The sequence below is a fragment of the Papio anubis genome, chromosome 12 (assembly GCF_008728515.1).
Source record: "Papio anubis isolate 15944 chromosome 12, Panubis1.0, whole genome shotgun sequence".
NCBI lineage: Eukaryota > Metazoa > Chordata > Mammalia > Primates > Cercopithecidae > Papio > Papio anubis.
In genome coordinates, this window is record NC_044987.1 from 115,064,303 (window position 1) to 115,078,575 (window position 14,273).

General features: G+C 60.2%; 1 protein-coding gene across 3 annotated transcripts; it reads left to right on the forward strand.

Moving 5' to 3' along the window:
* Window positions 1–396: 396 nt before the first annotated feature.
* Window positions 397–13,235, forward strand: SIPA1 (signal-induced proliferation-associated 1). 3 transcript variants are annotated; one of them, XM_021925544.2, is made up of 16 exons: window positions 397–515; window positions 3,164–3,933; window positions 4,564–4,691; window positions 4,777–4,953; window positions 7,261–7,435; window positions 8,159–8,262; window positions 8,523–8,680; window positions 8,758–9,367; window positions 9,681–9,955; window positions 11,576–11,794; window positions 11,875–11,986; window positions 12,071–12,179; window positions 12,264–12,365; window positions 12,451–12,505; window positions 12,714–12,792; window positions 12,884–13,235. In XM_021925544.2, exons 2-16 carry the CDS (start codon window positions 3,255–3,257, stop codon window positions 13,028–13,030), a joined length of 3,129 nt encoding a protein of 1,042 aa, XP_021781236.2. In that variant the 5' UTR covers window positions 397–515; window positions 3,164–3,254; the 3' UTR covers window positions 13,031–13,235. The 3 variants fall into 3 exon arrangements, with proteins under 3 accessions (XP_021781236.2, XP_031509551.1, XP_031509549.1); XM_031653691.1 differs by lacking the exon at window positions 397–515 and adding an exon at window positions 528–751; XM_031653689.1 differs by lacking the exon at window positions 397–515 and adding an exon at window positions 1,703–2,354.
* Window positions 13,236–14,273: the final 1,038 nt, after the last annotated feature.

Here is a 14,273-nt window from a genome sequence, read left to right on the forward strand (position 1 = left end):
AGAGACTTCCAGGTCTGGTGGCTCCTACATTTATCAGGCTTGTCCTTGGCAAAAGCCTTTCTCTGGACCTCAGTTGCTCCAAGGCGTAAAGAGATGACACCTGTCTAAGGTGTTTTATGAATAAATGAGAGCGCACTAGTGGAACAGTTGCCCAGGGCCCGGTGCTTAGCAAGTGCTCCATAAAGTAGTGGCAGACTCTTGAGCATCTGCTGTATACTGGCAGAGAACTGGACGCTAGGTGGGGCTACCCCCGGTTGGTCTGGAAGGCAGGCACAGGTTTCTTAGCCGAGGAAATAGCCTTAGAATCAGTACTGCTCGGGGCTGACCGCCGCCTGGCCTGAAATCCCCGCCGCTGCGCTTCCCGCCGCAGACGGCTCCCGGCTGGTCCCGCCCCCAACATGGCCCCGCCCCCGGCACGGCCCCGCCCCCAGGCGGAGCCGGCGCCGGGAGCTGTAGCGGGAGAGCGTCAGCGGGACCCCAGCGCGGGCGGCGGCGGCTGGGCGGGAGCCCCAGAGGTACTGGTGGGAGCAAGGGACGGGAGGCACTGCTGTCGGGCCCGTCAGGGGAGAGGGCCTAGCCGTGGGCCCGGGTGATGTGTATGGGAGTGGGGTCCTCGCCACGTTCGCCACCAGCACCCTCCCAACTTCCCTCCGGGCTCCAGTTCAGTCCCGAGTCAATATGTCCAGCCCCCTGTCTCTGACCAGCCGTTCCTACTTCCTCTGTGTGACGGCTTAGCCTGGCCAGCAAACCGGTGAGTGGAGGCGGCGGCTCCTGACTCCTGGTGGCGGTGCTGTGACCCCCCTCCCCCTCAACACTGCAAGTGTGTGCGGGGCTCCCCCTTATTCTGAGGCTCCTTTTCTCCTTAGGCGGCCTCCACCCCAGTCCCTCGCCTGGCCTGGGAGGAAACATCTGTCGCGCCCCCTGGCAGCCGAAATGGGGTCATGACCTCCAGATGTGCTGGGAAGTGGCCAGCTCCTCCTCCTGGGGCAGCCAGGCCTTCCGGATCTGTGGGGGCGGGGCCGGCCCTTTCCCCCCACCCCTAGTGACACAGACCCGGAGGAATGTCCTGGCCTCAATGGACCCTGTGTGAAGCTTCAGGGTGGGGGGCAGAGCCCAAGAACACCCCTCAAGGCAGCGCCAGAGCCTGGCACTGAGCCACAGCAAGAGGCAGCCCACAGGCTGGGTGCACACATGCACAGAGCTCACTTCCAAGCGTGCAGAGCTCAGCCCACACGGAGCGGGGCTTGCACAGACCCCCTCCCTCATGGCCTCCTACTCCTTCACACACTATAGCCCAGGCCCGAGCGCTGAATGTGCCCAGAGCTTGGCTCATGGAGCCAGGGGCTACACCCTTCACATACACAGATAGCTAGCGACACCTTACTCTTCTCAGTCTCTCAACAGCCTTGGAAGGGGACAGAAATAGTTAACCCCAGGTTTTTTGTTTTGTTTTGTTTTTGAGACAGAGTCTCACTCTGTCGCCCAGGCTGGAGTTCAGTGGTGTGATCTTGACTCACTGCAACCTCCGCCTCCCAGGTTTAAGCGATTCTCCTGCCTCAGCCTCCCGAGTAGCTGGGACTACAGGCACGCACCACCACAGCCGGCTAATTTTTGCATTTTTAGTAGAAACAGGGTTTCACCGTGTTGGCCAGGCTGGTCTCGAACTCCTGACCTCCGGTGATCCCCCCCCCCCCCACCTTGGCCTCCGAAAGTGCTGGGCTTACAGGCCTGAGCCACTGTGCCCAGCCAGTTAACCCCATTTTAGAGATGAGAAAACAGAAGCTCAAGGTCAGCATGGGAGTTTATTCAGGAGAAATAAGGTAGAAGGCACCTGGGCTGGGGAGCCGACCCTTGCTTGGTTCTGGAGGCCCCAGGCGAGGGGTGTGTGGAGCCCCTTCTCCACCGGCCCAGCCCTGCATGATGTCGCTGGGTGCTGCAGGAAGACCCACCATTAGATGCCTGTACCCCCAGTGGAAGGTCCCCAGCTCCCTGTCCTCACTGCCTAGTCCATCCAGGTCTTGCCTGGGCGTGGCTTCCCTCAAGTTCTCCCACCAACATTTGCACCTGCCTCTGGCGTCACATTTCCGGACTTAGCAGGTCCCTGGGGCTTTGGGTGTCTCAATCTTGCATCCTGTGAGACCTTGAACCTCAGCCCAACACCCACCCCCCAACACCTACGCACACAGACAGCAGTGGGCAGGTGCAGCCCTGCTTAGGCCCTGAAGATGAACAGACCCAGGCTCAAATCCTAGCTCTGACATGGAATTGCTTCAGGCAAGAGCATCTCCTCTGGACCTCATTTGACCATCTGTCACATGGGGTTCAGATCTCCCTGTCTGCATCAGTGAGACCAGGTAGGCAGAGGTCCCTATGGGTCCCTGTCATTGTGACTCCTCTTGTGCCCAAGCCTGGGCACAGTAGCCTGCAAGAAGGTGAGCTGGCCTGTCCTTCAGGCCAGGGTGACTGGGGTCCCATGACGGCTGCTGTGACCCCAGCACCTTCCTCAGGATGTAGGGGCCTGGCAGAGGGCTGGGCCCACAGTTGGGGCTACTTCCTGTGCTGAAGGAAGTCCTCTTGTCATTCCTGCTGCCCTGCCGTTGCCCCCCTGGGAACCCATGTGTCCTTGTGGTATTGAGGCCTTGAGGTCCAGGGCACTGAGATCAGACCTCTCTGGGTGATCAGCTCTCCAGGGACCCTGAAGGAAGTGGGAGGGGCAGGGAGGAAGGTCTCTGGGGACAGGACGTCCTCCCTTTGTTAAGTGGGCAGGACCCAGACACCAGTGGCCCCTGGGTTTCCCGTCCCAGCCAATACAAGTCATCTGTCCAGTTGGGCTAGGTCCTGGTGGGACCCTTACTCTGGGCCCAGGCCAAAGCTAAGGTGTGTGGGTGGCAATTGGGGCACCCTGGAAGCCCCAGGACTGCCCAGGCTCCAGGACCCTCAGGGCCAAGACCCAACAGCCCAGCCTCTAGCCCTGCCCAGCTAAGCCGGGGAGGGGGCTGAAAACCTCAGCCCTAGGCAGACAAGGAAGTGGCCTGGAAAGCGGAAGCAGCTTTGATGGTCTCGGAGGGGGCCGGAAGCCAACGCGGGTGGTGGAGGACCAGGCTGGGGGCCTGGGTTCCTGTTTTCTGCCCAGGCCCCTCTGAACAGCCCCCTCCTCCTTCAGGGCAGGAACTGCTGCCGCAACCTCCGGCTGGGCACCAAACACCCGTGCCCGCCAATGCGGCCCAGCCCCCGGAGAGTCAGGCCCACAGAACATGCCCATGTGGGCTGGCGGTGTGGGGAGCCCTCGGCGGGGCATGGCCCCTGCGTCCACGGATGACCTCTTTGCCCGCAAGCTGCGCCAGCCAGCACGGCCCCCGCTGACACCGCACACCTTCGATCCGAGGCCAGTCCGGGGCCCGCTCCTGCGCAGTGGCAGTGATGCAGGCGAGGCCAGACCCCCCACGCCAGCCAGCCCCCGTGCCCGTGCCCACAGCCACGAAGAGGCCAGCCGCCCTGCAGCCACTTCCACCCGGCTCTTCACTGACCCGCTGGCACTGCTGGGGCTGCCAGCCGAGGAACCAGAGCCTGCCTTCCCGCCAGTGCTTGAGCCTCGATGGTTTGCCCACTATGACGTGCAAAGCCTGCTCTTTGATTGGGCTCCGAGGTCTCAGGGGACGGGGAGCCACTCAGAGGCCAGCTCTGGGACCCTGGCTTCAGCGGACGACCAGGCTGCCAGCTCGGACCTGCTGCATGGGGCACCTGGCTTTGTGTGTGAGCTCGGGGGTGAGGGTGAGCTAGGCCTGGGTGGACCAGCATCCCCACCTGTGCCCCCTGCACTGCCCAACGCGGCCGTGTCCATCCTGGAGGAGCCACAGAACCGAACCTCGGCCTACAGCCTGGAGCACGCAGACCTCGGTGCTGGCTACTACCGCAAGTACTTCTATGGCAAAGGTGAGGAAAGGCAGTTCCAGGGAGGGGAGGAGGGGTGCTGAAGAAGAGGTCCCTGTCACCTGCAGTGCACACAGTAGGGCTCATGGACTGTCCATTTCCTGTAAAGTCCCTGGCCCTGGGAGGGCTCAAGAGCTGAGCTGGGGTCCTCCTGGACCCACTTTCAACCACCTTCTTAAGGCTAATCCCTGGCCCCTCACCCCTAGCCAGGGCTGGTCCCTCTGCCTCCATCTGGTTCAGCCTGCCGGGCTGGGGAGAGATTCCCTATGGGCATTTCTGTGGGGTGAAAACTCAGGCCCCAAAGCCCTGCATCCGTGAACCTTGTTCTCACCTGCACTGCGGAGAGGGCTCCAGGACACAGAAGACAGAATGGGGGCGTGGTGGGCGGGGCCAAGGCAGGATTTAGGCCTGGGAGCTGGCTGCGTGGATCTAGGTCTGGGTCTGGGTCCACCTCTGGATCAGGGTTGAGATCAAGATGTTGAGCTCGGGGCTACAGAGGGGCGGGACTTAGTCTAGGGTCAGCATTTGGTGGTGAGATGAAGCCGAGGGCGGAGCTTAGTGATGCGCGTGGTCGAGCGGGGGCGGGGCTGCCAGCCGGCGGGACCAATCATTTTCTTCGGCGCGGTCCCCCAGAACATCAGAACTTCTTCGGGATGGACGAGTCGCTGGGCCCGGTGGCAGTGAGCCTGCGGCGGGAGGAGAAGGAGGGCAGCGGAGGGGGCACCCTGCACAGCTACCGCGTCATCGTGCGGACTACGCAGGTGGGCCGGGATCGCGGGATCAGGACGTGAGTTGCCTCCCCGACACCCTGTATGCATCCTGAGTTCCCCTACACCCTTTCCCCAGCTCCGGACCCTCCGTGGCACTATCTCGGAGGACGCGTTGCCGCCGGGGCCCCCACGGGGTCTGTCCCCAAGGAAACTTCTGGAACACGTGGCGCCGCAGCTGAGCCCCAGCTGCCTGCGCCTGGGCTCAGCTTCACCCAAGGTACCACGGACGCTGCTCACACTGGATGAGCAAGTGGTGAGTGACCGGCCGCGGAGCCCACAGCCGTACAACTGGCCCCAGTCTGAACCCAGCCTGCCCAGCTCCCAAACCCCTAGCCTTGACCCTGATCCTGGGCTGGGTGGTGACCCCAGGAGAGCTAGATTTTCAGAGAGAAAGTATCAGAGGTCATCTGGAGCCTTGCTTCTCAAAGTGAGCTCTGTAGACCAGCAGTATCCACATCATCTAGAAATGCAGATTCTGGGGCCCCACCCCAGACCATCTGAATCAGAGTCTGCTCTTTATTTATTTATGTATTTATTTAGAGATGGAGCCTCGCTCTGTCACCCAGGCTGGAGTGCAATGGTGCAATCTCAGCTCACTGCAACCTCCACTTCCTGGGTTCAAGCGATTCTCCTGCCTCAGCCTCCCGAGTAGCTGGGATTACAGGTGCGCACCACCATGCCCAGCTAAGTTTTGTATTTGCAGTAGAGACTGGGTTTTACCATGTTGGCCACGCTGGTTTCGAACTCCTGACCTTGTGATCTGCCAACCTCCGCCTCCCAAAGTGCTGGGATTACAGGCGTGAGCCACTGCACTCGGCCCAGAGTCTGCATTTTAAAAAGATCTTTACAGCCCTAGACGCCCTGGTCTGACTCACCCCACTGGTCCTGCAGTTCCCGCATCATTCCTGGCCAATTTCCCCCACAGCCCCTGCTGGGTTTCCTCTCACATGTGGTGCTCCAGCTTCCTGGAGCGGCTCCTTCCAGCCCCCACTCCATGCTGAAAGCTGCCTATTGGCTGAGTCTCCTCTGTGTCATTCAACCCATCAGTCATTCAACAAACATTTCTTAGACCTTCTTGGTGCCAGGCCTCAGACTGGATGCTGGGGACAGGTCTAGACCAGGTGCTTTGCTTGAGTAGCTCACAGCTGGGTGGGAGAAGGAGACCCACAGAGAACTGCTGAAATACACGAGCAGGATAACACTGAAAGGGGAATGTTGAGGGCTCCGTGGGCCACAAGGGTAGTGCTGAGAGCCCTTCCTTGGCCAGGGTTTTCCAGGAGGGAGAACATAAAAGGGCTCCAGCCTGGATAAGCAGGTGTTTTCTAGTCAGAAGGAGTAACTTGTGCAAAGGCTTGGAGAATGAGAGCATGGCACAGTAGGCAGGCAGTTCAGCGTGGCTGGGGTCGGGATTGTGGGGAGGGGCTGGGGAGAAGCTTGCATTTGTTACCATGGGCACTGGGGAGCCATGGAGGGATCCAGTGCAGATCTGAGAGGGGCAACTCTCTGGCTGCAGCATGGGGACTAGACTGTATGGGGCGGGGAGGCCAGGCTGAAGCCTGTTGCAATTGCCCAGGCTGGACACAGTGGCATCGATAGTGGAGGTGAAGAGGAGATGACAGTCCAAGAGGGACTGGGTAGTCATGTGGCTGACTGGAAGAGGTGAAGTGCTAGGATTGCCCAGCTTCTTGGCCCCCAGGAGTGGTGCTTTAAGGAGGAGGAGCGGGGTGGAGGAGTCACAGCAAGGTGAGACATTAGGCAGCTGGAGAAAAGGGCCTGGGGTTTGGTAGGCTGGTCTGAGTGGGAGGCGGAGATGGGGGTGTCATGCCTGCTGCAGCCAGGGAGTGGGAGGAGCATGGGTGGAGAAGAGGCCCAGGCAGAAGAGGACGGGGTCCCTGGGGCCCTAGGCAAGGTGAGTTTCCAGCTATCCTCAGTGCCAACTGTGGCCGGGAGGGTGCCAGGATGAGGCCACATCTGCGGTCCATATGGGGAGTGGGAGGTGCAGGGGGTTGGGAGGAATGAAATGGAAGTGGGGACTGTGAGTGCAGACAAGTTTAGTTGTAGAAAAGGGAGGTGACTGCTGGAGGGAGCCTGTGCTGTTCGGAGGAGCTCAGAGCACCTTGAGCTGGGCACGGTTATCCAGTTATCCGCAGAGGGAAGAGCCAGGAACAGAGGGCACAGAAATGAGAGCATGGGTGGCAGAGGTGGTGCCTGGCTCAAGGCCTGAAGGGGCTGGGGTGGGGGTGCTTTGGATTCAGGGGTGGAGAGGACAGTCCAGCCTTGAGATAAGGAGGATGATAATGTGTATGTTTATTGGAAGGGTTCTTTCTGTGAATCACCTTCTCTACTGCCACATGGGAACCAGCCTCCTCCCATCCCTTCCTACCTGTGCCCTCCCAAGCACGAGGAGCACAACAGACTGTACTTACCTGACAGGCAAGGACACAAGTGGCTCAGAGAGGGCTGGTGCTCAGCCCAGGCCAGCGTCCCATCCATTCCCTAAGAGCTGGTGGGGTGGGGCTGTGGGGGACTGAGACCTATGCCTTCTGTCTCCTACCCACAGCTGAGTTTCCAGCGCAAGGTGGGCATCCTGTACTGCCGGGCGGGCCAGGGCTCAGAGGAGGAGATGTACAACAACCAGGAGGCGGGACCAGCCTTCATGCAGTTTCTCACCTTGCTGGGCGATGTGGTGCGGCTCAAAGGCTTTGAGAGTTACCGGGCCCAACTAGATACCAAAAGTGAGGCCCAGGGGCAGGAGGGGTGGGAGCAAATCTGTGCTGAAGGGGTGAGCACGAATTGCCTTGTCACTCCTTTGTCCATACAATCCTGGGGCTGGGGGCTGGAGAGTTCTTTGTGTAAGCTGAGGATCTGAGTCAGGGCTATAAGGGCCAAACTATGGGCTGAGAGGAGGGGCTGGGACTTTCCCTCAAGGCCCAAGTACCCTACTGCCTGAGCTAGGGCTAAAGTGGTTTGGGGGCACTACCCCTCCACCAAACACATTCCAGCAGCTCAGCCTCATGGAAGAGAGGTGCCCCTGCCTCCCTGGTGGAAGGGGCCCCAGGACCCCTGGGAGGTGTTGTACTGAGCACCCCTGCCTGCCTTTCACTTTCCCAGCATACCACACATGCTTGGGCCTGGAGTGACACCTGTTCTCCTAGGACACCTGACCCTGGCCTCTCTCTGAGACCCCTTCTCATTTCTGTCTTCATTCTATTTCAACGCTCCCATCCTGACCCCCCTTCACTCTGGCATGGGGCTGGAGCCTGTGGAGGGAGGGGAGGAGGGGCACCCAGGGATGAGGCCCTTGGATCTCACTGGCTGGGCATTGGCTGGTGGCATGACTGGTTGTCCACCTGCTGTTTGGGGCACAGAGGCTCCTGTGTGCAGACAGGAGTGGCAAGTTCAAGTCACTCAGATTCCCCTTGTTTTCTCCTTCTGTGTCCCTAACTCCCTGGCCACAGCGGATTCCACAGGCACACACTCCCTCTACACCACGTACCAGGACCACGAGATCATGTTCCACGTGTCCACGATGCTGCCTTACACCCCCAACAACCAGCAGCAGGTGTGAGGGGGACCAGCGTGGGGGTGGGGCTTCTGGGAACCATGGAGGGCCCTGCATGGTCCATGACATTTGAGCTTTGGCTGGAGCTCCGTTGGCCCCAACAACCCGCCCCTCTGGTGGCCCCTTCCCAAAGGCAAACACCCTAGGTCTTCACCAGGGGCAGTGGGGAGCCATTGGTGTCTTGGCTTTCTCCTGCTTGAATAAGGAGGGGTTTGGGGCATGGCAGGCCTCATCATGAGCCCCAACTATCCAACCCCCAGCTCCTGCGGAAGCGTCACATTGGCAACGACATTGTGACCATCGTGTTCCAGGAGCCTGGCAGCAAGCCCTTCTGCCCCGCCACCATCCGCTCACACTTCCAACACGTGTTCCTAGTGGTGCGGGCACACGCACCCTGCACACCGCACACCTCCTACAGGTAGGCACCGGTGTGGTCCCAGGTCTCCCGTGGGCATGGCGTCCTGCTGCCCCTCATTTCCACCTCCCTCCCCGCAGGGTGGCCGTGAGCCGTACCCAGGACACCCCGGCCTTCGGGCCAGCTCTGCCTGCTGGCGGAGGCCCCTTCGCGGCCAACGCCGACTTCCGCGCCTTCCTGCTGGCCAAGGCCCTGAATGGCGAGCAGGCGGCCGGCCACGCACGCCAGTTCCACGCCATGGCCACACGCACCCGCCAGCAGTACCTGCAAGACCTGGCCACCAACGAAGTGACCACTACGTCGCTGGACTCGGCCTCACGCTTCGGCTTGCCTTCCCTAGGGGGGAGGCGCCGGGCAGCCCCTCGGGGCCCGGGCGCCGAGCTGCAGGCAGCTGGCTCACTGGTGTGGGGCGTGCGCGCTGCGTCCGGGGCGCGGGTCGCCGCCGGGGCTCAGGCGAGCGGCCCCGAAGGCGCCGAGGTGCCCTGCCTGCTGGGCATCTCGGCCGAGGCTCTGGTGCTGGTGGCGCCGCGCGACGGCCGCGTAGTGTTCAATTGCGCCTGTCGCGACGTGCTGGCCTGGACCTTCTCCGAGGAGCAGCTGGACCTGTACCACGGCCGCGGGGAGGCGATCACGCTGCGCTTCGACGGGTCCCCCGGTCAAGCCGTGGGCGAGGTGGTGGCGCGCCTGCAGGTGAGCCTGAGCGGGAAACTGGGGCACCTGCGCGCGGCGGGGCGGGGCCTGCTTTGGATCCTTCCCTCCGCCTTTGTCCCCCACTCCTGCGGAAGGGAAAGTCGAGGAGGACAGAGCTAGCCCTGGGGCTTGGCAAGGCCGGAACTGGTGCCCTCGAGTAAGCGACTTCTGGTCCTCATCCCTCGGGCGGTGGCACACGCGACCCTCGGGGGCTGTGGAACTTTCCATGTGGCCTGGGACGCAGTCCAGGGGCGGGCGCTGGGGCGGCCCCACCTCCCGGCAGCCCCGCCCACTCGCCCCGCCCCGCCCTCAGCTGGTGAGCCGCGGCTGCGAGACCCGCGAGCTGGCGCTGCCCCGCGACGGTCAAGGCCGCCTGGGCTTCGAGGTGGACGCCGAGGGCTTCGTCACGCACGTGGAGCGCTTCACGTTCGCCGAGACGGCGGGGCTGCGGCCCGGGGCGCGCCTGCTGCGCGTGTGCGGCCAGACGCTGCCCAGCCTCCGGCCCGAGGCCGCTGCCCAGCTGCTGCGCTCGGCGCCCAAGGTCTGCGTCACCGTCCTGCCCCCCGACGAGAGCGGCCGGCCCCGCAGGTCAGGGTGCCGGGGACGCGGGGAGGTGGGAAGGCCGGCAGTTGGCCACCGCACAGTCTGTGCCTCTCGGGTCGCCATTAGCAGTTTCAGGAACCCCTTGTGGATACCTTTCCTTTTAGAAAGAATCTCTGGTCTCTTAGCCCGTCTGAGTCTCAGTCTCTCTCTCTCTCTCTCTCTCTCTCTCTCTCTCTCTCTCTCTCCCCCCCCCTCTTTCTTTTTTTTTTTTGAGACGAAGTTTCACTCTTGTTGCCCAAGCTGGAGTGCAATGGCGTGATCTTGGCTTATTGCAATCTCCGCCTCCCGGATTCAAGCAATTCCCCTGCCTCAGCCTGTCTTGTAGCTGGCATTACAGGCACGCACCACCACGGCCGGCTAATTTTTTGTACTTGTAGTAGAGACGGGGTTTCACCATGTTGGTCAGGCTGGTCTCGAACTCCTGACCTCAGGTGCTCCACCCGCCTGGCCCTCCCAAAGTTCTGGGATTAAAGGCGTGAGCCACCACGCCCTGAACCTCTTTCTTCATATGTAGAATGGGACCAGTTAAGCGCCTTGCTCCCACTGCTTAAAAGATCAAATAGCCCGGACTATCTGTTTTTTCTTTTTTTTTTTAAAGTGTTGACCCCCGCCCCCCGCCACCACCACACACATTACACACTATTGATAATTTCCTGTGCTAAGCCAGGGGTAGGCAAACATTTTCTGCAAATGCCCAAATAATAAATATTTTAGGCTTTCTGGACCATCTGGTCTCTGCCGCAGCTACTCTGTCGTTGTAGGTAAATGAATAAATAAATGTGCCTGTATCTCGCTAAAACTTTACAGACACTGAAATTTGGATTTTATATGATTTTCACTTATCATGAAATATTATTTTGATTTTTCTACTAGTTAAAAATGTAAAATCCGGACTGGGTGCGGTGGCTCACACCTGTAATCCCAGCACTTCGGGAGGCTGAGGCAAGTGGATCACCTGAGGTCAGGAGTTCGAGACCAGCCTGGCCAACATGGTGAAACCCGTCTCTACTAAAAATACAAAAATTAGCCAGGCATGATGGCAGACGCCTGTAATCCCAGCTACTCGGGAGGCTGAGGCAGGAGACTCACTTGAACCTAGGAGGCGGAGGAGGTTGCAGTGAGCTGTGATCATGCCACTGCACTCCAGCCTGGGCAACAAGAGCAAAACTCCATCTCAAAAAAAAAAAACAAAAAAAAAGTAAAATCCATGCTTAGCTTGCAGTACAACAGCTGGCACATCTGCTTTAGAAAAGAAAAGGAAAAGGCACAGGTTGGATTTGGCTACAGACAGTAGTTTTGGGATTTAAGCAATTTAAACGTCTTATTTAAACCCTCACAGCACACTATGAGGTTGGTACTATTATCCCCATTTCACAGATGGAGAAATTGATGTTCAGAGTGATTTGCTTGGGATATCCAGGGGCAGCACTGGAATTTGAACCATGGTCTGGAAAAATGGCCAGTAACCAGGCAGACATTTTTCACTGTTGTCTGGAAGCTGGGGAGCTCTCCTGCTCCTGGTAGTGAGCTGGGCTGGGGGTGGGGCTGGTGATGCAGGACGCTGGGGACTGGGGAAGTCCTGCCTGACCCTGTCCCCCTCCACAGGAGTTTTTCGGAGCTGTACATGCTGTCTCTGCAGGAGCCCAGCCGGCGGGGGGCCCCAGAGCCTGTGCAGGATGAGGTCCAGGGGGTGACCCTGCTGCCCACCACAAAACAGCTGCTGCACCTGTGCCTGCAAGATGGTGGCAGTCCTCCAGTGCCTGGGGATCTGGCCGAGGAGAGGACCGAGTTCCTGCACAGCCAGAACTCGTTGTCACCACGCAGGTGCACACTCTTGGCCTTCCCTCTCCTCCAGGCCTCTGGAAAAGCAGCTTCCCTTTCTGAGCCACCCCTGCTCTCCCCAGCTCCCTGTCAGATGAGGCCCCAGTCCTGCCCACCACCACCCCGGATCTCCTCCTGGCCACCACGGCCAAGCCATCAGTACCCAGTGCTGACAGTGAGGCACCCCTGACCCAGGTGAGCAGAAACCGGGCTCTGGAGCCCAGTGGCACAGTGGTGACAGTGGGCATCACTGAATCGGTATCCACTTCTGTCGCACAGGACGGGCCAGGCAGTCCCAGTGGCTCTGAGGACAAGGGCAACCCGGCTCCAGAGCTGAGGGCCTCCTTTCTGCCACGTACCTTGTCTCTGCGGAACTCCATCAGCAGGAGTAAGTCTGGACCCAGGAGAGCAGGGGAGGGGTCGGGGGGTGCTTCTGGGCTTCCCCAGCTCAGCCTGCTCCTTGTGCCCACAGTCATGTCGGAGGCAGGCAGTGGGACCCTGGAGGATGAGTGGCAGGCCATCTCGGAGATCGCCTCCACTTGCAACACCATTCTGGAGTCGCTGTCCCGAGAGGGTGAGGCCACCAGGGTGCTGCAGTAAGCCTGGGCAGTGCTCTTGCCCCCTTTCTGACTGCCCACCTGATCCCTCTGTCCCCACAGGACAGCCCATCCCAGAGAGCGGAGACCCTAAGGGAACTCCAAAGTCTGATGCTGAGTAAGCTCCCCAACTCCCCACAGCCGCTTTACCTGCCCACATGACCCCCCACTTCATGCCTGTCCGCTGGGGTGGAGCTCTGTCCCGGCTCTGCTGCCACATATGCATAGAAGACTGGCGGGGCCCCTCTCATTAGGTGGGGCTGAGAGTCAGCTCGTGCGCTGCGCCCTGCCTTGGTCTTGCTGAGTCTTGACCCCCATGTCCTCAGGCCAGAGCCTGGGAACCTCTCAGAGAAGGTCTCTCACTTGGAGTCCATGCTCAGGAAGCTGCAGGAGGACCTGCAGAAGGTGAGGGGTGGGCTGGGCTTGGGGGGAGTCACAAGGCTGCCCCAGGAAAGGGGCTGGCGGCTCTGACTCTTGTCTTCCCCGGCCACCCCAGGAGAAGGCGGACAGGGCAGCCCTGGAGGAGGAGGTGCGGAGCCTGAGACACAACAACCGACGGCTGCAGGCAGAGTCTGAGAGCGCAGCCACACGCCTGCTCCTGGCCTCCAAGCAGCTGGGCTCTCCCACCGCTGACCTGGCCTGAGCCACCTGGGACCACCTGGGCCCCTGAGGGCACCGTGGTCACACTGGGCCCTTCTCAGGAACTCTCCCTGCGCAGAGGCGCGTCTTAGCACTGCCCCCCTCCCCAGCCCTTTATTTGGTGGCCTCCACCCCTTCCCTGTTTGTAAATATTCTGTGAGAAAAGAGGACTTCAGGGAATAAAGAAGCCACTGCTGTCTGCGTCTGAATATGTGTCCAAGACAGGGCAGGGCCAGGGGCTTTGCCTCCAGAGGCCCCAGCCAGACTCCTCGGAGCAGTCAGGACAGGCCCTGGGAACACTGGCTCAGAGATGGGCTGGCACTCGCTGAGGGGTCCCTGCGGCCAGGCCACTGCTTGGCTTCTCTCCCATAACGTTTATTTGGTTCTGCAGGGAAGGAGGTGGCCACAGCCCACACCTACCCTGGCCATGCATCACAAGGCCCTGCACCTCGGTGCAGGCCTCATTCTTCTCTCTGAAGCCACTGAGCCCCCAGGCCTCATCCTCTCTCCACCCACCTGGCCACTTCTTGCAGGGCCCAATTCCAGAGGTGGTGGCATCTCCGCCTCAGTTGACTGGGGCTGTTTCCATGTCCTGGAGGAAATGGGCCCTTGACCCGCTTCTCTCCTCACCAGCCTATGGTCCTCTAAGTGGCATCATCAAGTCCAAACTTGGACTTTGTCTAAATCCTATGTTTTCTGGACCTGAGGCCCAGACAGGGCAGACTTGCCCAGCATCTCATGCCTATTCCAGTCCCTTCCCTAGGCTGGCTGAAGCTCCATGGTGAGACCTAGGCCCTGGGTCTGTTAACTTAGGTGCTGGCAGGATGAGCTAGGCTCTGAGAAACACAGCATCTGAGGATCAGGAAGGCTTCATGGAGGAGGTAATGAGGGCTGAGTTTTGAAGGTTGGGTAGGAGTTCACCAGGCAGAGACGTCAGAGGTATCCTGGTAGGACCAGTCTGGCTGGGGCCTGTTGGACTAGAGCCAAGGCACACACAGGAACCCATGGTCAAAGAAGCCGGATCAGAAAGGGTTGTGAAGGTGCACTAGGGATCGTGGATTAGCAGTTCCCAAGACTGCCAGTTCTTCCTGGTTGTGGACTAGTGTGGAAGCTCTGGTCACTGAGGGTGTGTCTGCAGAAAACTAGGATCTGGTCGTGTGGTTGATGTTCAAAGGGAGATTGATGAGGTGAGATCTGGATGTCAGAGCTCTTTGGCTGCAGGGAGGCGGCTGTAGCCACAGTCCAGT